The sequence below is a fragment of the Taudactylus pleione genome, unplaced genomic scaffold (assembly GCF_031769625.1).
Source record: "Taudactylus pleione unplaced genomic scaffold, aTauple2 ptg000201l, whole genome shotgun sequence".
NCBI lineage: Eukaryota > Metazoa > Chordata > Amphibia > Anura > Myobatrachidae > Taudactylus > Taudactylus pleione.
This window is the reverse complement of record NW_028284603.1, coordinates 43455372-43480158: the sequence shown is the minus strand read 5'-3', so window position 1 is coordinate 43480158 and position 24787 is coordinate 43455372. Positions and strand designations below refer to the sequence as shown.

General features: G+C 43.7%; 1 protein-coding gene across 1 annotated transcript in view; it reads left to right on the top strand.

Moving 5' to 3' along the window:
- The window catches only part of LOC148518334 (heme-binding protein 2-like), a 60399-nt gene that overhangs the window by 27167 nt on the left and 8445 nt on the right, over positions 1 to 24787 (top strand). Inside the window, exon 2 of the mRNA XM_088477575.1 lies at positions 8620 to 8749. Coding sequence (XP_088333701.1) covers positions 8620 to 8749 — 130 coding nt within the window. The remainder of the gene's footprint in view (positions 1 to 8619; positions 8750 to 24787) is intronic.

The window sequence follows — 24787 nt, the reverse complement described above, 5'->3', positions numbered from 1 at the left end:
CGCTCTCCACATTTTATTTTTGAAAACTAAAATATTTATCACTGTATTAATACATGCATTGTTGTTTTTCTATGAAAAATTTGGTTATTAGCCAGATTTTAGTTTTCAAAAATAAAATGTGGCTCTTCAAACGTCTCATTTTTCTGAAGTAGCTCCCACCCCAATTAAGGTTGCTGCTGAATGGCGAAAATGTCCAGAAATTTTTCGGGCCACAGAGAGTGGCCCTGTCATTTTAAAAAAAATTTTTGCACCACCAACTTGATTGTGTGAACAAAACATGGAATATGTTGGAATTGTCCCTGCTGTAATGCTCTCACAATATTGCTGGCGTTGTCAGAAATCACAAATCCCGAGGAGAGTCCAAGCGGGGTAAGCTATTTTGCAATTACTTCCCTGAGTTTTTCTAAAAGCTTGTCAGCAGTATGCCTCTTAGTGAAATCGGTGATACACTGAGTAGCCTGCCTCTGAATGAGCTGCTGTTTCTTAGATGCTGCTGATGCTGTTGGTGCCCCTGAAGGCAATACACCCACCCAGTGGGCTGTTACAGTCATGTAATCTTGCGTTTGCCGTGTTTCCACTTGTCCACATAAGTGGACAATGGGTACAACGGCATTTTTGGGGACTCTAATTCAGTTTTTTTGAATGTCCCTATACAAGTTGGGAATTGCTTTTCTAGTGAAGTGGAATCTAGATGGGATTTTGTAGCGGGGACACAGGACCTCAATTAATGGTCTAAAACCCACTGCACTAATGGCAGTTATTGGATGCACATCATCTACCAACATAGATGTTATGGCATCAGTGATCCGGTGTGCAACTGGGTGACTGCTGTCATACTTGCTCTCCCTTGCAAAGGATTGTTTAACAGTCAATTTTTTTTTTTTTTTAACTACTACAGGCTCAAGGATTCTTCTAAGGAATCCTGGATAGGGGAGGCCTTATCAAATTGGATGCAGGACTACTTCCAATCATGACTGAGGATATTATTGATGAAGGTGTTGATGGTGAAGATGGCAGGTGCTTGGATCTAGCAGAGAGAAGGGAGCTAGCTGACGCTGGACTGCTTGTTGTTACTTTTTTAGCCAAAGTTTCTTAATTTTGCAAACACTTTTGATTGATGTACTGTAGATGACGTAACAGGGAGGAGGTTCCAAGATGGTTAAGGTCCCTACCTCTACTTACTCTGGCTTTACAATGGGTACAGATGGCTTGACAATTGTTGGCCGGATTTGGGTAGAAAATATTCCACACATAAGAGGAGGATTTATTTTGTCCTATGCCCAGGCATGACAATGGGCTTTTCCTTATCATTTGCAACAACTGTTTCTTCCACTGGTGCCTGATTTACACAAACAATATCCTCATCATCAACATCCTCATCATCAACATCCTTATTAGCGTCAGCTACACAAATATCCTCCTCATCCTGGTGCACTTCCATAGAAGCATCCTCAATTTCTATGTCAGCATGGTCACTTGTACTGCTCATTCCCAAATTTGCAGAGGACTCACAAGTGATGGAAGGAGGCTCCTCTTTGAGTACACTATTGGAAAGGTCAGGCTTACACATGGCACCCGCCGACAACACTTAAACTCTCCTCAGGAATTTGTAACAGTTGGTATCTGAGCCATAACGATTAAAATTTTATTGAAACGTCTACAAGGAGAAGGGCTTATATCATCATAAGAGGCAGAACCACCAGTCATAAATAAAGGCCAAGGCTTTAGCCTTTCCTTGCCACTTTGTGTGGTGAAAGGCATATTGCCAATTTTATGTCTTTCTGCAGCTAGCTTTCCCTTTAATGTTTTTCTCTTTACCACTGTAAAAGATTGCTTCTTTGATTTTAGATGCCCTGACTTAAGCCCTGTATGCCCTTGGGCATCGGCTTTAGTAGATGACGTAGACGGACTAGTATCGTCATGACTGGTGGCACTGGCAGCAGCTCCAGCACTAGTATGTGGTTCCTGCTCTCCTCTCAACTGATTGTTCTCCATATCAACAAACACAAAGTGGGGTACAGCACACACATCAATTTGTACCAATTTTATATATTACACTGCAGTATCAATGACCTACAGCATCACAATATTTTTATGAATATTACACTGCGGTATTACTGACCACAGTGACACAATACGTGTATGAATATTACACTGTGCTTCCACTTACAGTGTCACAATACTTGGAAATTGGGGTATTACTTACAGTGTGACAATACGTGTATAAATATTACACTGCGGTTCCACTTACAGTGTCACAATACTTGGATTAAATTGGGGTACCACTTACAGTGTCACAATATGTGTATGAATATTACACTGCACTATCACTTACAATGTCACAATATGTGTATGAATATTACCCTGGGGGTTCCACCTACAGTGTCACTATATGTGTATGAATATAACACTGCGCTTTCAGTTACAGTGTCACAGTACTTGGATGAAATTGGGGTACCAATTACAGTGTCACAATAAGTGTATGATTATTACACTGTGGTTCCACTTACGGTGTCACAATATGTGTATGAATATTACACAGCGCTACCACTTACAGTGTCACAATACGTGTATGAATATTGCACTGGGGTTCCAAATACAGTGGCACAATACATGTATGAATATTACACTGTGCTTCCACTTACAGTGTCACAATACTTGGATGCAATTGGGGTACCACTTACATTGTCACAATAGGTGTATGAATATCACACTATGCTACCACTTACAGTGTCAAAATACTTGGATGAAATTGGGGTATCAGTTACAGTGTCACAATATGTGTATGAATATTATACTGCGGTTCCATTTACAGTGCCACAATACTTGGATGAAATTGGGGTATCACTTACAGCATCACAATACGTGTATGAATATTACACTGCGCTACCACTTACATTGTCTCAATACTTGGATGAAATTGGGGTACTACTTACAGTGTCACAATATGTGTATGAATATTGCACTGCATTACCACTTACAGTGTCACAATACTTGAATGAAATTGGAGTAACACTTACAGTGTCACAATACGTGTATGAATATTACACTGCGGTTCTACTTACAGTGTGACAATACTTGGATGAAATTGGGGTACCACTTACACAGTGGTGTAACCAGGGTCTGCGGAGCCCAGGGCAAGTTTCAGATTGGTGCCCCCCCACACTACAAATATATCTTGCGTGCTGAAGGCGTGCGCCAAGAATATGGGTGTGGTCACCTACCAGAAGGGGCATGCCAACATGACACGACACCCATATTTTGGCACATTCCTTTACATTCCATATGCACCTTACCTCTGCTGTGGTTTCTCACAATGTGGAACCTCTGAAGAAATGTATCCTCCCTGGGACGATGGCGTCTTTAGTCGGTATTCACTATTCATGTAGGTCACATCGTCCGGAAGATGCCTGTTCATGTGGGAATAATAACAAATCATCATACAACAGTGGTTCAACCAGACTCGTGCCTCCTGTGTAACTTTCTTTCCCCTGCGTCTCTCAGCCACACCATCATCCCACTGCATCATCCGTCAGCCACACCATAGCCTCCCCCCTGTGGCGCCTCACTACACACCATCACCGCCACCCTGTGTCAACTCTCAGCACACCATCATCTCCCCCCTGCCTCATCTCTCAACATACCGTCACCTCCCCCCCTGCGTCGTCTCTCAGTCAGGCGATCAGCTCCCCCCCTGCGTCGTCTCTCAGTCAGGCAATCAGCTCCCCCCTGCGTCGTCTCTCAGTCAGGCAATCAGCTCCCCCCTGCGTCGTCTCTCAGTCAGGCAATCAGCTCCCCCCTGCGTCGTCTCTCAGTCAGGCAATCAGCTCCCCCCTGCGTCGTCTCTCAGTCAGGCAATCAGCTACCCCCTGCGTCGTCTCTCAGTCAGGCAACACAGCTCCCCCCTGCGTCTTCTCTCAGTCACACCATCATCTTCCCCCCGCGTTCTCTCTCAGCACAGACACACTGACACAGATACACACACACACACTGACACATATATATACACACACACTGACACATGTATACACACACTTATATATATATATATATATATATGCACACACACACACACACACACTGACATATATTCACAATGACACATATACACACACACACTGACATACACACACTGACATATACACATACATACACACTGACATATACACATACAGTACATACTGACACAAACACACACTCAGGGCAGTAGGGAGGGTGATGCGGGCGGTGCCTCCGCACAGGGCGGAATCATCTAGCGAACTGCCCAACTCCGGAGAGGTCTGCAGAAAGTGACCTGCAGAGCTGCGCGGCGCACACCAGCGATGCCGGCGAAGATCCCCGCCCTCCACCCACCTCCGAGAGGAAAAGGTAAGCGCTCAGGGGGAGGAGGGGGGTGGGGGTGAGCGAGAGGGGCGGAAGTGCAGCACAGGGTGCACTGCCGTCCTGCTACGGCGCTGCACACACTGACATATATACACACTGACATATATTTACACTGACACATATACACACACACTGACACATACACACTGACATATACACATACACACACTGACATATATTCACACTGATACATATACACACTGACATACACACTGACATATACACATACAGTACATACTGATACATATATACACACACACTGACATATACACAAACATACACACTGACATATATATATATATACACACACACTGACATATACACAAACATACACACTGACATATACACATACATACACACTGACATATACACATACAGTACATATTGACACATATACACACACTGACATATACAGACACAGACACACACAGACACACACTAACACAGATACGCACACACACACACACACGCTGACACAGATACGCACACACACACGCTGACACAGATACGCACACACACACGCTGACACAAACGCATACAGACACACACACACACTGACACAGATACACACTAACACAGATACACACACGCTGACACAGATACACACACTGACACAGATACACACACACGGTGACACAATTACACCCACGCTGACACAGATACACACACACTGACACAGATACACACATGCTGACACATATACACATGCTGACACCGATACACACGCTGACACATATATACACACATGCTGACACTATACATACATGCTGGCAGTAACAGATACACTCATGCTGACACAGATACACACATGCTGACACAGGTATATATATGCTGACACATATATACACACATGCTGACACATATACATACATGCTGACACAGATACACACATGCTGACACAGATACATACATGTTGACACAGATACACACACTGACACATATTTACACACGCTGATGCATATATACACACATGCTTACACAGATACATACATGCTGACAGTAACACAGATGCACACATGCTGACACAGATACACACATGCTGACACAGATATATATATGCTGACACATATATACACACATGCTGACACATATACATACATGCTGACACAGATACACACATGCTGACACAGATACATACATGCTGACACCGATACACACGCTGACACAGATATACACACGCTGATGCATATACACACATGATTACACAGATACATACATGCTGACAGTAACACAGATACACACATGCTGACACAGATACACACATGCTGACAGAGATACATATATGCTGACACAGATATACACACATGCTGACACATATACATACATGCTGACACAGATACATACATGCTGACACATGCACACACATGCTGACACAGATACACACATGCTGACACATATATACACACGCTGATGCATATACACACATGCTGACACAGATACATACATGCTGACAGTAACACAGATACACACATGCTGACACAGATACATACATGCTGACACAGATACGTATATGCTGACAGTAACACAGATACACACATACTGACACAGATACATACATGCTGACACAGATACACACATGCACATGCTGAAACAGATACACACGCTGACACATATATACACCCGCTGATGCTTACAAGTGGTGAAGCTGCAGAGCGCTGGGGAAGGAGAACTTTCACTATTCGTGTCACCCGGCGCCGGCAGCAGCTCTCAGCCTCTCAGGGTCAGCATGCTGCAGAATACCAGGAGGACTGCCTTGGAGGGGCTGCGCGTCTCTGCTGCAGCCCCCCCTACAGTCAGCACCAGCAGCTTGCTGCTGTAGTCACTCACTACACTGTACTGTGTACAGTAGTACGGTAGATTTCGTCTGGGGAAGCGGGTGGGGGGGAACGGAGAGTGGGCGGTGCGGGTAACAATGCCCTGGCTGGCGCCCCCCTCTGCTGGGCCTGCCACGTCGCCCAGGGCACAAGCCCCGCTCGACCCCCCCCTAGTTACGCCTCTGCACTTACAATGTCACATTACATGTAGGAATATTATACTGCGGTCTGACCGACAGCGTCACAGTAAAAAAATTATAATAATAATATATATAGCACACTGGGGTTCAGCACAAAAAAAAATATATATTATTTTTTTAAATGATATAATTAGTTTTTTTTTTTTTTTTTTACGCTGGGCACCCCTAGACGAACAGAGCACCCCTGAAGGACACAGCAGCTCCTTGATGGACAAACAGAGCACCCCTAGACCGACAGAGCAGAGCACCCTTGCAAGACACAGCAGCTCTTTGATGGACGGACAGACCACCCCTAGAGAACGACAGAGCAGAGCACCCCTGCCAGACACAGCAGCCCCTTGATGGATGGACAGAGCATAGCACGTCAGTTCACTAGCACTCTCCACAGCTGGAGTGAAATGGCGCAGATGACCCAGGCCCTTTATAGATTCCAAAACCCGTGAGAATCTGACAACGGGAGGATGACGTTTTGCCTCGTTTTGGGATCCGAGTCAGGCCGGGGAAAACCCGAGCCGGACTCAGATCCCGGCTCGGATCGGGAAGTTCTCTGAGAACCAGACCCGCTCATCTCTAAAATCTCCAATTAAACTTGGCCTGGTAATAAAGGAGTTAAACCCAATACACAATATTTCTTTAAAACAAACACCTACTTCTGCCCAACTAGTAAAATGACTTGGTACTCCCACCAACATCAATCCTCTTAGACTGTTCTCCAGTTACCATTTTCTGTGCCAAAAGAGGCAATAACCTATATACAGTAAGGCTTGGCCACAACGGATTGGGGTGTTTGTTGTTGTGACTGTGTGAGGTGTGCCTTTTAAGCTTTGTGAAATGGGATTCTAATTTTATGGACTAGCATAAACATCACTTGGCATCCTGTATATTGCAATGTAGCTTCATTACAATTTACCCTGCTACAGTACGTGCTACAGTACATCATGGTTGTAGAAGTGAATCAAAAGAAACTGTATTCAAAGTTTCAAACCATACTTGTCATGTCAACTCTCTCTCATTGGGCTCTATTTACTACAATCCGCATATTGGGGGAGATGTACGAAGCCCAGAAGCGGTATCGGCGCTCAGAGCTCTGCTCTCCCTGTTAGAGCAGGGCAGGAGTCCAGTAACCGGGGGAGACCCTGGATAACGCCACCTCCAGGTGGTGTTATTATCACAGGGCTTCCCCCGGTATTTTTTTCACATTTATTTTTAGTAACTCTGGTCGGATCACATTTCCCATTACAGTTATGGGAAATGCGATCTGCTTTACTAAAAATAAGTGATACTTAGGGGTTAGAGTAGAATTTTACGAATTCTGCTCCAATTGCCCTGTAATAGGCTCTATTTATTAACATTATTTTTACTAAAATAAAGTGAAAAAGGGTGTTTTCACACCCTTTTCACATTATTTTAGTTTCACCTGTAGTAATTACAGGGCAATTGGAGTAGAATTAGTAAAATTCTACTCCAACCCCCAGTATCACTTATTTTTAGTAAAGCAGATCACATTTCCCATAATTGTAATGAGAAATGTGATCCGACCAGAGTTACTAAAAATAAATTGTAAAAAAATACCGGGGGAAGCCCTGTGATAATAACGCCACCTGGAGGTTTTTACTAAAATAATGTGAAAAAGGGTGTTTTCACACCCTTTTCACATTATTTTAGTATCACCTATAGGGCTCTATTTACTACAATCCGCATATTGAATGCGGATTGTAGTGTGATATTACCGAGTGAATTCGCATTGCGAATTCAGGCAACATCACAGGGATTTACTATAAATCTCTTGCAGGGACAGAGCTTGCGCTAAAGACTCCCTGAAATAGCAGCAATCTCCCTGACTCCCTGAATAGTCTAGCAATCCCCCTGATTGAACATTACCCCATTATGTAGCTGTTATATTAGAGATATATACATTCAAATGGGATCATTAGCATAATTTCCCTGCATTGGTTATAAGGCACAATGATCCCTATGGCTACATGCATTTTCTGAAAAGTATCTGTGTGTTTTCATCAACGAGTAGATCTTACTAACTGCTTTGGAGCCTCATCTACATTCTGATGTAAATCAATTTTATGACACGCCTCCCAGATGTAGCAGTACACGCCCACTTTACCGCCGCGCTCAAAGGTGTTGTTTTCACAATTTCCCTAAAATGTTTTTTCAGAAGTATGATTCAAACCCATATATAATGTTTACATACATGTCTTTACTTTCAGACTTTTGAGCTTAGAAGATACGATATGACTCGCTGGGTGACAACACAACTAAACACAGATGTGTTTGGCTTTGGAATAATGAAGAGCTTCAAGCGCCTGTTTAACTATATTAATGGGGAGAATAAGCAAGGTACAGTATGTAGCATATATATATAGATTTTTTTATTGTATTGTATTTTGCCACTTTCAACAGCTAATACTGCCCTCAGACTGTTAATACTTATGCACTCAAGAAGGGCCTGAAATATATGTCATTGTTCCATCATTAGGAGGCTACTTTACTGCTGCAAACAGCAGCGTACAGCTCTCATGTGTAAAGGCACACATCCACTAGCAGACCAAAAAACGACTGCATGATTAAGACATTGTAATCGTGCAGTCGTTTCACAGTTTGTACTGTGCCTACACTGAACAAGCAGTCGTTCAATGTAGGCACATCAATCATCCCCTAACATGCTCAACCTGACGTTATCGTCAGGTTGTTCAGCATGTTCAGCCAATGATTGATATCGGAAACGACCAGCGGGAGCGCGCACGATTCATGAGCGATTGAACGATAACTATATCGTTATCGTTCATAGAAATCGGCTAGTGGATGTGCACCTTAAGAGAAATTATATAAACATACTGTAGTTTTATGGCAAGTGTTTTTATTTTTTCAGTTTTTTTTTATATATATACCCTATGAAGTGCCAGTTCCCCCAGTAGTGTCCCCTGTGCCAGTGCCCCCAGTAGTGCCCCCCCTATGCAGTGCCAGTGCCCCCTTACATATACGCAAACATAAAATAAAAAACACATCACTTACCTGAATCTCCGCTCCTGCCGGTAGCGGGTGGCAGTGGTCGCGGCAGGAGCGGGGATTCAGGTAAGTGTTGTGTTTTTTATTTTATGTTTCTGTATATGTAAGGGGGCACTGGCACTGCATAGGGGGGGCACTACTGGGGGCACTGGCACTGGAAGGGGGGACACTACTGGGGGCACTGGCACTTCAGAGGGGGCCACTACTGGGGGCACTGGCACTTCAGAGGGGGCCACTACTGGGGGCACTGGCACTTCAGAGGGGGGCCACTACTGGGGGCACTGGCACTGGAACAGGGGACACTACTAGGGGCACTGGCACTACTGGGGGCAATATATAAGGGGGACTGCATAGGGGGAACCACTACTGGGGGCACAATATAATGGGCATTGTATAGGGGGACCACTACTGGGGGCACTATATAAGGGGCTTTGCATGGGGGGGACTACTACTGTGGGCACTATATAAGGGCCAATACTGGGGGCACTGTATAGGGGGGGCACTGCATAGGGGGGACTACAACTGGGGGCACTATATAAGGGGCACTGCATTGGGGGACCACTACTGGGGGCACTGCATAAGGGGAACTACTACAGGGAACACTGCATAGGGGGCACTGCTACTGGGGACATTGCATAAGGGGCACTACTACAGTGGGCATTGAAAGAGGGGCATTACTACTGGGGGCATTAAGGTGCAGAGAAAGAATACTGTAAATGTTCCTAGGGTGACAAGAAATTGTGGTATATAGGGGCCCCAACAAGTTGTAAGAACTTAAAAAATCTCTATTAGAAAGAAGAAATTTGGACTTCAGATCCTGAAAAGAATACAATTGACCCCCTGGATCAAACACATCCCGAATGGCAGTGATACCCTTCACCCTCAGACCAGGTACTCAGTGTACTCCAGCGTATTCCAGACCAGGAACAAACATAGGATTACCCCAAAACTTATTATACTGAGACACAGTATGGCGCCTGTGAAGCTTTCAGTTTATTTGTAGCCAAATTAAATAGCTAATAGAATATTATTTTGCACTAAGGGTGGGAGATGTGCTCTGGGAGTAGTAGGAGAGCAGCTAAAGAATAAGGGGAAACTATTTCTTCCTCCAGGGATTTATGGGAATATGTCTCACAACCCGTCAACCAATCAAGTACATATCGAAAAAATACTGCGTTGGTGATTGCAGAGACATGCGGAAGAGCCAGTCCACCATCAGATTCCCTAAATACATCTTAACTCTAGATTTGCGTGGTTTCTCACCCTCCATAAAAACTTAAAAAATAGGCAAGCAATTTGAGTAATATCGAAACGTGATAATCATATTGGTAGCATTTCAATAGAATAGGCCAGTTTAGGAAATATAACCGATTTCAGCAATGCAACTCTACCCAGGAGAGATAACAGAAATTGACAAACTTCAAGTAGAATAGTTATGTCAGCTATCACATGTGTAATTAACAGTATATAACTTAGAGATATCAGCCGGAATATGGATTCCAAAATATTTAATACTATACTTAGCCAATCGAAAATGATCTAAGCATGTACTAGAGAGATGGAGACGTGGACCCTGGGTTATGCACATAAAGGATTTCTGACTTATGTAGGTTAATCTTATACCCCGCAAATGAGCTGAATTGTGACAGCAATGCCTATATAATAGGAATAAAGTTTGGGAGATCTGACACAAACAAGAGCATATCGTCCGCAAATAGACACAGCTTTAACATTACCGTCCCAATAGAAATCCCTCTAAATCCCCGATTCTGGCGAAGAGCTGTCGCAAGAGGCTCCAGGGCCAATGCAAACAACAGGGGTGAGAGAGGACATGCCTGTTGCGTGCCTTTCTGAACCTCAAAAGAGATAGACAGGTAACCAGTAGTGGAAACCTGGGTAAGTGGGTCACAATACAAAGCTTGTAGTATAGACACAAAATCATCAGGGAATCCTAACCTCCTCAGCGTTTTGAACAGATGGTCCCAAGTGACCAAGTCAAAAGCCTTTTTGGCATCCATGGAAAAAATGGCATGGGAACAAGAGCTTGTACGGCTGCTAGCACCTTACGAATATTAACTGCCAAGTGCCGACCCATGTTAAATCCAGTCTGGTCATTGGAAACAATAGTGGGCAAAATAAGTTTCAAAAGTTCCGACAAGATTTTAGTTAACATTTTGCAGTCGACATCTAGCAGTGATATTGAGCGGTTTGACCCCGGGTCCTCTGGGTCACGATTAGGCTTGGGTAAAACTTAAACTACAGAATTGAAATATAAAGGTTATCTATGTTCTTTAAAAATTAAATTAAAGACTGCACACAGTGTGTCGCTTACTCTATTGGCTAATATTTAGTAGAATTCCCCTGAAAGACCATCTGGCACCGGGGCCTTATGAGGCTTCAATCCCATAATAGTCTTAAGTATTTCTTCCTTAATAATAGAAGCGAGCAAGGACTCAGCCTGTTCTTCAGAAATACGAGGAGTGGAAATATTTGCCCAAAAAGCAGCTTTTGGGAGGCAATCTATAGGGTTTTGTGAGTAAAGAGAAGCGGATAAATCTCTAAAAATTTCAATTATATCTTTCCCCTTATAACCTTGAGTACCATCCGGCTTTTTCAAGGCAGTGACAACAGTGGAAGAACGTGAGTTCCTCACTAAATTAGATAGAAGTCGGCCCGATTTGTTCCCATGTTAATAAAATTGGAAATGAGTAGAAAAGGTATGATGAATAGACTGTTGTGCCAACAGCCCCTCATACTGAGTCCTTGTCTACACACAAGCAGCCCTATTATCAGGCGACGGGTAGGATTTAAATTTAGCATAGGTTGTAGTTAGTCTCTCCTGGGATTGCAGATGTAAAGCTGAAATATCTCTTTTATACTTGGAAACATAAGAAATAATTTCTCCTCGCAAAACGGACTTTGCCATCTGCCAAAACAATAAAGGGTAGGAAACATGGTCCTGATTGTCATGAACATACTCCTGCTATTTCGCCTCTATCATATTCAGAAATTTAATGGAGGAAGAAAGGTAGGATGGGAAGCGCCACTGGCGGCAAGACTCCACATCTACTGACGTTGCTATGGTGCACCATACAAGGGCATGATCAGATAGACATATAAAAGCAATCCCTGTATCCAATACTTTAGAAAATAAAAATGTGGCCGGACAAGGTACCATGAGCTGCTGACAGGCACCTGAAATCCCTATCAGTAAGATGATGCACACTCCAACTAACCACTAAGCCTCACTAAGAAACAAAGAAAGTGAACCCAATTTCGGTGGAGTGGGGGTCTGTTTAGGGTTATGAGATCTGTCCATGGCGGGTAGTGCCGTTAAATTAAAATCCCCACCCACCAACAACTGAGAACCAATTAATGGGTACAGCTTTGCCAATAATCCCTGGAAGAAGCCTTTAGAATAAACCTTGGGAGCATAGATATTGCAAAGCACCAACGTCTAAGACAAAACAGATACAGTACTAATGACATACCATGCTTCACGGTCAACTACAGTAGATTGAATCTGGGGATGCAAGTCCATCCTGATCTGTATCGCCACGCCCCTGGCCTTGGAGTTGTAAGAGGCATGCGCCTCCAATGATAAACCAAGTGAAGACAATTTAACAACTTCACTATCTGTCAGATGTGTCTCTTGCAGTAATGCTATATCTATTTGCATCTTTTTAAGATATAAAAGTATTTTTTTCCTTTTCATAGGAGAATTAATCCCCCCCACATTCCAGGAACACAACTTAAGTTCCGACATATATCAAATTAACAAGAGTAGAAACCTGAGAGATTATATAAGTTACACATCTAGTAACGAGCAAAAGTAGTCCATGCACTGCACTAGGGCCCTCAACACAAACCAAAAGAAAATAGTATGTAGACCATTAATGAATCGGAACAGCAAAATCAGAGTGAGGAGAGTACATTTGAGAGGAAGACATAAGATACAATGAATAATACAATCGAAACCCATTTGATAAACTCATGCAATATTAAAAACATAATGCTAATAGGCAGAAATATATACGTAGGTATATACCCACATGCAGACATATGTTTCTATGAAGGCATTCCTACGTAGAATAACTAAGGACATTTAACTGTAAACTATGTAAATATTATAAAAATGAATGGCAAACTGAAGATACACAGACCATTCGAAATACTGGGCAATGAAAGAAAGTCATAGACATTACAAAACAATATACTTAAGTATTCTGATCCATAACGGAGGACGGTGCAGCGTCATCCTCTTCCTGAAGATAAGCCTGCGCATCAGCTACAGTGGTGAAGTCTCTAAGACCTTGCGATGTAAATATCCGCGCCGAGCAGGATAAAGAAGGGCAAAATGTTTACCGGCTTGTATAAATTGAGAGCAGACCGGAGTAATTTCTCTGTGGGCTGTAGAGACCTTTGCAGAGTAGTCCTGGAAACTAGAAATACTTTTGCAATCCCCGGAGAGAGGGCCTTTCTTCTTGGCAGTAGACCAAATGAGTGGCTGATAGTGCCGCGCTAAGCCGCCCGGCACTTTGTCGGCTTTCTCCTCGCATCCCCAGGGGGATGCGAGAACCGAGAAGTAATCCTTTAGCCGCCCAAACAGCGTGGTGTATTGAATAGCTGCACTGAATGGAATTCGGCCCAAAGTGACAAAAGGCCAGAAGCACAAATTAGAATCTCCAAAGCAGTTTGGTCTTGCAATATAAACTATGGCCACTAGATGACTTGTAATTCACATTATACAAAAAAAAGCATAACTTTATAATGGTGTAACAAAGTCCAGAAAAATTAGGGCATAGATTAAATAAAAGAGAAAATTGAATCCACATGGCTCAATATGAGAACTGCAGTCATACAGGAGAGGAGTCCGAATATAGTGACCTGACCAGCAGTGTCACCAATATAGCTAGCTGACAGGTGGTGATCACTGTAAAATCAAATCTCTACAGAGGTGTCAGCACAAACCACGGGTCTGGGGGGAGGCAAGATGGAGAAGCCTGTGTAGCAAGCTGAATAGCCGGCCAGGATAGCAGCCACCATCCCAGGAGACAAAAGAGGTGTAGCAGCATCCAAAATTACTCAGTGCCTGATGAGATGGACCATATGATTCCGGGTGAGACAACCCCAGATAGCAAGAGTACCTCATGCCAGCCACTAGCAGCGCGAGACAGCGGGTCGCCACCAGGAGTCGATGCAGCGCCGCTAACTAAAGAGTGGGACCCAGAAGGAGAGGTCGCAGGCTGGCAGATACAGCAGCACAGGGCCGCTCCAGGGGCGAGAAGAAATCCAGATCGTGGCTGCAGCGCAGCGTGATGATGACCGCTGGCTTCCCGACAGTGAAATCCCGGCATGGGACTAATAATACCGTAGGTGTCTAAATACCGACGCCTATCATTAGCCCCATGCCGAAATCCCAACGCCCAGCATACCGGTCGTAGGTGAGCCGGGCGTCGGGAGTGGATAGCCGCGCGGGGTGGGGGGGTAGGGTTAGGTTTAGGGTCTCCCGATGGGACTTAGAGTTAGGCACCCCCTCTGGGAGGATTAGGCTAGGAGAAGGGGGGGTTAGGGTCGGGCACTCCCGGGGGGAGGTTAGGGTTAGGCACCCCCTGAGGGAGGGTTAGGTTTAGGGTGCAGGGAGGGGGTTAGGTTTAGGCACCCCTATGGTGAGGTTAGGGTTAGGCACTGGGGGGGAGGTTAGGGTTAGGCACCCCTAAGGAAGGGTTAGGGGGTGAGAGGGTTAGGGATAGCCTTTATTCTTACCCTGTCGGGATCTCCATATGCCAGCCTTCCGGCGTCGGTATTTCATCCGCCGGGCTGACGTCCGGCGGTAGAACATACCGATTCCTTACCTACCAGGTTTGCTGTGTGGTGAATGTGGCACTGTGAATCGTGTCATTGTGGGTGCCATCTCCAGAAGCGTAAATTTTGTGAATTGTGGTCGAACATCTTGGGGGGCTGTGATGATGTGAATCACTGGAGAAGTGGGCGGGATCTTTGAGGGAGCCTGGGAGAAGTCCCCCAAATTCAGGGACTCTTCCAGAAATACCGGGAGAGTAGGTAAGTAAGATTTTACTTATGCAGTATAAGAGGACTAAATACATTCAAAAGAAAATATGTACAGGGAACACTTTCCTCACCCAGAATGTCATTTACTTGTGTACATTCACATTACAATGTCATTTTGGCCAAACACACACACAAGCTTAATAAATCTTATGTTTATACTGTAAATGATCTATTATGTAGCAACTATAGATATAATTCTGGCACAGACAGACGCCGACTTAACACTAGCTGACATCAGCCTTGCAAATCTCTACTAATGCAGCTTAACACCCACTTTAATGCTGCTATGAGCCTTATTGTGGCTGCAAAGTAATTGGATAACTATTAACTATGGGTCTGATTCAGACCCGGACGCTATTTGCGGCTGCTCGCTCTAAAAAAGGGGCCGGATATTTAAATTGAGCGCTCGCTCTTTTGCGTTGTGAGGACCCCTCTATGTCTGTACGAGTGTCCGCTAAATGCGCTCGCTATTTTTTCAAGACACCTCTTTCCCATTCGCAAATCACGTCATCTCCTGTTTTTATTAGATTAATCGGGAACATCGAACGGCATCTGAACTGCTCGCAGCGCTTGAGATAGGAATTACTTCCCGTAATCACTGCGAGCAGTTCAGGCTAAAAGACAACCAAGTGACGTGATCGATGACGCTCCTTTGCTAATTATGCACTCCCATTAAATGCCCTTTTGACCGTTGGGCACGCCTGCGTTCGCACAACCACTCCCCCGTTTTCAAGCACCTTCCCCTGTTACCACCCACAAACGGCACATTCTGTCACTCAAAATAGCAGCCCCTCTGTGTTTTACGAGCGCACGATTTCCGACCGCAATGACTGGTTTGCGCATTGCGAACCATACGCAGAGCGAGCGTGCGGACGCTTACGAGCGGGTCTCAATCAGGCCCTATGTCCAGTGTTTAGTGCTATGAACGTTTATTTTATTATAATTAAGTTTCTTTTTCTAAGAAGAATTATTGGTTAAAAAAACATAAATTTTAAAATTAAAAATTATATCCTGCTTTCAACCAAACCAAAATGCTTTAATTATCCTGCCATATGTCTTTGGATTATTTTTCTCACTATGATATTTGTTTGTGTACTTGTGTATCAGCTAGGGGGGCAGTTGGTATTTATGCAGAGCACACCAGTAAATCCCTTTAAAACAAAAATAGCAAATGAGAGATCGTAATAGGATTTACCAGACAAATTTTATTAAAAATTATTATTATAATCACAATTAAAATTAAAATATATGTGCATATGTGCACCACAGGCAATGGTATCACAAATTCGTCATGTAATTAATTATCTCTAGAGTCAGTGTGGTTGCACATATATAAAGCATTAAAATATCTTCTGTTGTTATGATCGATCCTTCTTGTTTAATATGTAAAATAAAATATAACCCTGCAGTGGTGAGGATCCAATGTTTCCTCACCATCGATAGATTTCTCCCCCTAGAACTGGATTTACTGGACTTTTCCAGATGTTTTCCAATTCATTTATTTTTTTACACTGTGTGGCTGCTGATGCTGATATTTAAATAGACAGTTTACACACACTGCTGCATTTGTGCATGCTGCTGGGGGCGGAGGCTGACAGAATAACTGCACATAGAACAGCCCCGCTCTCAGTGAGCCACTGGCCTAGGCTGGCTGCATGTGTGCTGCTGGGGGTGGGGGCTGACAGAATAACTGCACATAGAACAGCCCCGCTCTCAGTGAGCCACTGGCCTAGGCTGGCTGCATGTGTGCTGCTGGGGGTGGGGGCTGACAGAATAACTGCACATAGAACAGCCCCGCTCTCAGTGAGTCACTGGCCTAGGCTGGCTGCATGTGTGCTGCTGGGGGAGGGGGCTGACAGAATAACTGCACATAGAACAGCCCCGCTCTCAGTGAGTCACTGGCCTAGGCTGGCTGCACGTGTGCTGCTGGGGGCGGGGGCTGACAGAGCAACTGCACATAGAACAGCCCTGCTCTCAGTGAGCCACTGGCCTGAGCTGGCTGCATGTGTGCTGCTGGTGGAAGGGACTGATATTGAAAGCTTATAAATACAATTTATATCTATAAATCTATCATTAGCCTTAGCACATACATATAAGTAGATTTTCATATAAAAAAAAAACCAAACAAACATAACATTAGGGCTAGTATCTAACTAGTCTTTGAACTAACCTGGCTAATTCAAAGCAAGAAACTGGTAACATGCATTTATACATACATACATAAAAATAAACAAAACAACTCCACATAATTAGAACACTGATAAAAAGTAATATTTCACGGATTGCCATGGCTGCCATCAGGGGGTTACTGTGGCATGTGACCCAAGCTGACTAGAGGCTCATCAATGGTTATCTGTTGATTGTTTATGGCTGTACCGTTGAAGGCGGAAATACAGATAGTATTCTGCAATCGATGTTTGCCTTGGGCTCCATATTCACGCTCTAATAGCAGTGCAGCGCTACTACCCTGTCAGCCAGTAGTCCTGCACCGCGGTGCCAACGTTGGCTCTGAGTCCAGCACTTACTTAGTTCAATTCAACACACTGTGTCAGCGAGCGAGAAACAGTTGAACGAGACCTATCCTTTACAGGGTCCAAGAGCATATTAAAGTCTCCAAGGCTCAACACTGCTCCTCTAGAATGCCTATGGAGTGTCAAGCAAAACTTCCTACAAGAAGACTGCTGCCTAGTATTAGGTGCATAGCAGGAGACTAAAGTGACTTCAACATTATCTAGATTTCCCATTAGAATGAAATATCTCCCTTCAGGATCAGCATATAGGGAAATGAGAAAGGACATTGTCGAGAGATAAGAATGGCCACCCCAGCTTTCTTAGTAGGTCCATTGGCCGTATAACACTGAGGAAATCTAGTGTTACTAAATAGTGGCTGAGTGCTGAAAAATGGGTTTCTTGAACCGCAACAATATGAGCCTTAAGTCTATGAAAATTATTCAAACCTAGCCATCTGTTCTGAGGGGAGTTCAATCCTTCAGCATTGATCGATATGATATTAACCATAACAGAAACAAAAGTTGCAGTTTACGTAGGGTAGAAGGGTGACATAAAATAAACATAAAAAAAGAGAAACTGAAATGACCCCACTTGGGGCCAAAAGTGTAGCCAGAAGGTGACAACAGAGAGAGTAGTAGGGGGTAGAGGCCAGTCCCCTGTCACCCATATATCTATAAACAATAGTATGATAATGCAATAACTTGAATATAAGTCGCCCATAAATTAACTGACATAGGTGTGATACACCCTAATGGATTAATAATCCTAGTGACTGGGCAACATAAAAAATAATACAACACAAAACATTAAAACGAGAATGGCATTTAAAAAAACATATAATAACATATGAAAAAGGCCTAACATCAAAGCCTACACATACCTGAAGTTAAACATTGCAAGCAGAACTAGTAAAGCTGCTCAAAACAAGCAAGCAGAACTATTAAACTGCTCAAAACAAACTCAGATATACTAAACACTTAAAGAAATAAGAAGGCATTCCCAATAAATGTAGAGCAGCAAGCAAAGGCATTGTGAGCAATAATAGCACTTATAGCTGAGAGCCCGCTATGGACCAATCTCGCTGAAGACCATGGTTGGACGTTGAACTTGGAGAAGGTCCAGCAATGTTCCACTTAGAGAGAGCTTTCCAGCCCTCGTCCAGGTTGGTAATCAGTGGAACCATTATGAGACACTAATAACTTGGTAGGAAAACTGCAAACTGTAAAGAATACTTGCTTTCCTGAGGGCACTTGTAATCAGATAGACAGAACGACGTTTGGCCAGTATCGCTGGAGATAAGTCACCGAAAACCTGGAGGCCATCAAGGACATCAGCCGACTCCGCCAAAGGCCTTCAGCAATGCTTCTTTAATGTGAACGTAGTGCATCCTCATCAGCACATCTCTAGGAACAACTTCAGGTGCATTTCTTGCCTTTGAAAGCCGATGTATGTGATCAATGAGGTCAGCCATCTGGATATTAGGAAGAAGTTTCTTAAAAATATCTAGCGCAAAGTCATGAAGACTACTATTTGAAACAGTTTCCGGGACTCCTCTCAATGTAATATTATTATGTCTTCCAACTCCCCAATCTTGTCTTGGAGAGCTGCAACCTCAGTCTGCAGAGACTCATGTAGAACTATAAGATCATTGTGCGACCCAACTACCTCCTCCATTTTGGTCTCAAGATGATCTGTCCTCCCCTCGAGGTCATCAATAGATTGCTGACGGGCCTGAAGAGTGGCACAGAACTCTGCTGCTACATCCTCTTTAATTTGTGGTATTAGCTGTTTCATGATGCCCACCATAAGGGTATCACAGTCGTTAGGAGAACTCTGAGCAGAGTCAGCATGTGTCGGGGAAGAATTCATACTAGACGAAGAGGTAGATGTATATTTATGAGAAATCGTCTCTCCAGGTCCTTTAGCTTTAGGAGGCTGAGGGGAAGGCTTAAAAAAGGCAACCTTGGAGACAGATTTCGACACTTTAACTGTCTTAGGGCCCATATTGAAGTTGGGGTATTTATAATTAAATAAAAAAAGGTTTAAATACAGTAAATGTAGAGTATCACAAAAATAGAGGTTCCACTAAATTGAGTAGAAGTTAGGCCATCAGCACATCTGGGCGACAGGAGACAGAAAGGATATTATCCCATCATAAAAGAGGTCACATCTTTACCATGTAAAGAATGAACTAATGCAGCTTAGTGGCTCCTGGATAATCAGTAAACAGTTTCCAGTGAGAGGGTTCCCAGACTTTCAGGCAAAGCGATAACAGTAATGAGCCACTAGAGCGAGCTTAAGTATCAAAAATAAATAATTTAAGACACTGTATAAGCACTTCTTCCCCCCAAAAAATAGTAAAAGAAACAGAAAAGACTATAAAGAGTGCCTTTTAATAATCTACATAATGGGCCAACAGCATCAACCTGTCACAGGTGAAACAGGTGGTAAAATACAGTGAGAAGGAACATATATAGCACAAGAGGATTCCAGCTGCTGCACTGAAGCTCAAAGCAGCCACTCGGGGAGGGAGGGAGAATCCCCCTCTAAGGTTAATGCAGGAATACAGCTACTAAGGTGCAATGCAGCGGTCATGGTCCTGCCAGCAACCGCTGCTCTTCAGGGTCTCACCTCAGCCCCGATACCGTGGGCACCCGGAGCTGATGAATACAAGATGGTGACTTCCGCTGTCCCCGGAGGTCGGCGACTTTGGGCACAGAATCCGGAGCAGGAGTCCAGGCGACTGTGAGGTAAGTGCCGGGTCTTCACAACCGGGTGACGCCGGACAGCTGAACAGCCAGACTGCACAACAGACACCCATAAAGTAGCAGCAAATGGTGCAGGAGACACTTTCAAAATCCAGGTCCTGGATTCAGTGAGGATAGTAGGCCACAACCTGCAAGGAGGTATGAGATATTCCCCGGATCTGCGAGCACTACTACCTGTGATGTAACTTGTGTGGAACACAGGTAGGACACTTTAGAGGGCACAAAACCAACACTAGGGAGAAATAGGAGAGGTTTTATGTATAAAAACCAGGAGCCCTGATGCCAAACGTAATGTGACTTTCTCCTCTGCACAGTAGGGGCTGGAGGTCACAGTGAAGGCACATCCAGTAGGGCTGCAGAAGGAGGAAAGTGGCCTCTCATCCATCTGCATGGGCACCAGCTGTGTCCAAGTCCAGTTGTAGAGTACAAGACAGGAGGAGGAAAGTGTGCCCTACCACCCCTCTGTGCAGGCTCCAACAAATGTAGATGAACAGCACTATAACAGCTTCTTCTGGTTTAGCGACACCATGCACCTATTTTGTGTAGTTTCTACTGGTTTAGGTAAAAGATAAGAGGAGTTGGATGTCCACAGACACACTATGATGCCTGCTTACCCCACAAAAAAAAGTTTTTGTTTCTGGGGTGTGATATTCTTATGAGTGTCAAAGAGAGCAGAGCAAATTTTGGATGACTTTCACATTTATTTATATTTTTTTTGTTGTTGCACAGAACAGTGAAATAAATGCTCATAACAATACAGGGTGAATTCTTAGTGGAGCAGAGGCTCACCTGGTGCTATTTTTTTCCATACATGCCATGTAGAGCTTTCACCTTATGCTGCACTGGAGTGAACAAGGGAAAGGACCTTGTGAGCATAATATAGATCAATGGAAACAGCTCAAGCAAGGATGTCTAAACTACTGTGTGCACACTATTAAATGTATAAGCAGTCGGTGTCTGTGAATGGAGAAATATGGAACACCCACTGGTTTTCAGTCAGTTTAAATCAGGGGTAGCCAACCTCGGTCCTCGAGAGCTACTAACAGTTCACATTTTTCGAACCACCTAGCTGGTGCACAGGTGTATTTATTACTCACTAACACATTTGAAAAGATGCACAGGTGGTGCTAAATATTTAACTGGTGATTCTGTAAGGAGACCTGGAAAACATGCACTGTTGGTAGCTCTCGAGGACCAGGGTTGGCTTCCCTCTGGTTTAAATCATACATGTTTATTTATACTATGATATACTGTGGCAGTTTGTTTTATGATAAAAGCAGACTGAATACGTATCATTCTGATTGTTTAGTTTTTTAGGTGTCTATATATTTTTATTTACACGTACCTATTTGTATAGTTATATGTAAGATAAAAATATAATTAATTAATGTAGAATAATATGTGACCATCATTAAATATATTCAAAGCAATGCATTATATTTCTGGTTCAATTTGATTTTATATTTTTTAACCACATTCTTTCATTTATAATAAAGACTTATGGTAACTACTAAGGATACTGGATTTCAACCTCTATACGCACCTACCTATACCTTCTAAACCCTGCCTATAAACCTCTAAAATTGACGCTATTTGCGTACGCAGTCATACAGCAAAATAAAGACTTTAGACCTTGAACATGTGTTCCAAAGCACAAAGTATTATTCAAGTAAAGTACAGTCAGTTACACGCTGTGATCTAAGTACAATTTAGCACAAAGAATTATACAGACCCAAGATACAGTCATACATACGCAAGCGCTCTGGGATCAGATTCCGGCATCAACAAGAGACCTCCGTCAATCAGCAATCAGCAGAATAGACTAGAAACCAAGGGTCAGAGCACACATATTTATACCCCCCCAGAAATAGACAACACAATAGAGGAGTTTGTTGCTGATCCCATTGGATCCCAGTGCGGGTGCATTTGTTACAGGGCATTTAACAGGTTGATTCAAATGGCCACAGTCCAGCCTCCAACAGCTGGTTGCCTTCGTTTTCCCACCTCATGCAAATCTAGACTGTTGGTTTTACAAAGTACATTTTGGTTCTTTATGTCTTTACGGTCCATAAGTTGCGAACGCATGTTTTGATCTTCACACCGATGGTACCGGAAAGCTGTGGATAAAGTGCAGATCAGTATAATTTCAAACACGGCTTACTTATCATGTATTAAACCTTAGATACCAAAATAGTCTTTATTTCACAGCATTTGTAATAAATGAATAAAACTTTGATCTTTTACTTTATAGCTATGGAACCTTTTGAGTAAGTGTGCATTATGTAAGTATTAGGGATATGAGAAAAGACGCTAGTTAGGTTTATCTGATTTGGGGCAGATGTGCACGCATGCAGCTAATAAACAGCGTTCGCATGCAGGATATTGTGCATTCGCTACTGAGCGTCATGTTAGCAGCGCAACTGTGCGTAATGTGCGGTGTTTATGCATGAGATTCTATCTATGATGGACTTAACATATATATATGTATGTATATATATATATATATATACATACACACACATATCTCATTCCTTCCTAACAGTTTCAAACTGCAATGCAAATGTGTTATCCCCAGCTGTGAAGCTGGGGCCATTCTGTCTGGGAGTGAGACTAAAACCTGTTTAGGATTCAGACAAATTCAATTGTGTAGATCAATGTCTGGGTTATATTACAACTGCCACAACTATACTTGTCTATATACAGGGATTCCCAATTTGTATGTAAAACACTCACAGTATTCTGGTGTATTGTCTATTCTATTTACTTTTCTCAGGAGGCTGTTTTTCTAGTTGTTTTTGGTATTTCTCTATGCAAGGTTGTCCCCAGAATGGGCCTGTCATGGCTTCTAAAAAGATTATCAAAAACATCGTCATCTGTACTTAGCTTGTGAGTTGTAACTTAAAATGGCGCTGGTCGCAAAATGGCGTCTTGCAGATTCTTGTTTCTAAAATGGAGTCTAGCTGCCATTCGCAAGATGGCATCGCGCACGCTAATTTTTGCGCTGATTCCGTCTCAGCCACTAATCCAGCTTCGACACTATCTGGTCAATGTATTCACTAAATCTCTATTTGTGCTCATTACAGCAATAGATAATCACCTATCACTGCAAAATACCAATAAAATCTTGTTGAGGCAGCAGAGCTATGCTCAGCCTTGGTGATACTGGCACAGAATTGTAATTGTACCCTTACTGCCTTGCCGGTCCGGTCTGACGATATATGCATGTGTCCACTGGAGGCTTTACATATGAACGGTGATACTAAAAGCCCAGACTTTAAAGAACAAAATAAAAAATACAAATAATAGATAGATATATGTAAATAAGATTAAAATATGAAAAAAAATTAGTTTGACAATGAAAAAATGCATTATTTAAACAGTAAAGTATATTCTTATTGATTTACTTATGTTATCACCGTCCAGCCTGAGAGCTTGTGCATCCAACTGGCATAAGTCACCATCGGCAATAGCAGGTGTTTTCGTCAGAGATGGGACTATTTACTCTTTTATTGTAGAGCCCTAATACTGTGAGTCAAGGCAGACATTAGAAATTGTGGGGCCCGGGACTGTCAAAATAGGCAGCACCCGCCCCCTAGTGTTTCTGCAACTCCAGCCCTGCAGTTCCAGCCCAGCCCCCCTTCTGTGTCCCCAGCCCCGTCTTCTGTGTCCCCGGCCCTCCTTCTGTGTCTCCAGCCACAGCCAGCCCCCACCCGCGCATGCAGGGGGGGTTTCCGAGTCCCTGGAAACCCCCCCTGTCTGACCCGGCGAGCAGCGCTGCTTAACAAATTTTTTTTTTTAAGACATACTGACACTGCCTGGGCTGGCTGTAGGGGGAGCTGCAGCGCGCAAGCCCCTCCCAGCCAGTTCCCAGGTCAGGCACCGTGACGTCAGTAGCGCCTCTCATGCCGCCCTGGACACTGTCAGCCGCGCGCTGTGTGGACTGCACCAGGCTCTGGAGCTGTTGAGTGCGGCCGCAAGACGTAGGTGGCCGCTGGGTGCGGCGCCGCCCCGCCCGGGG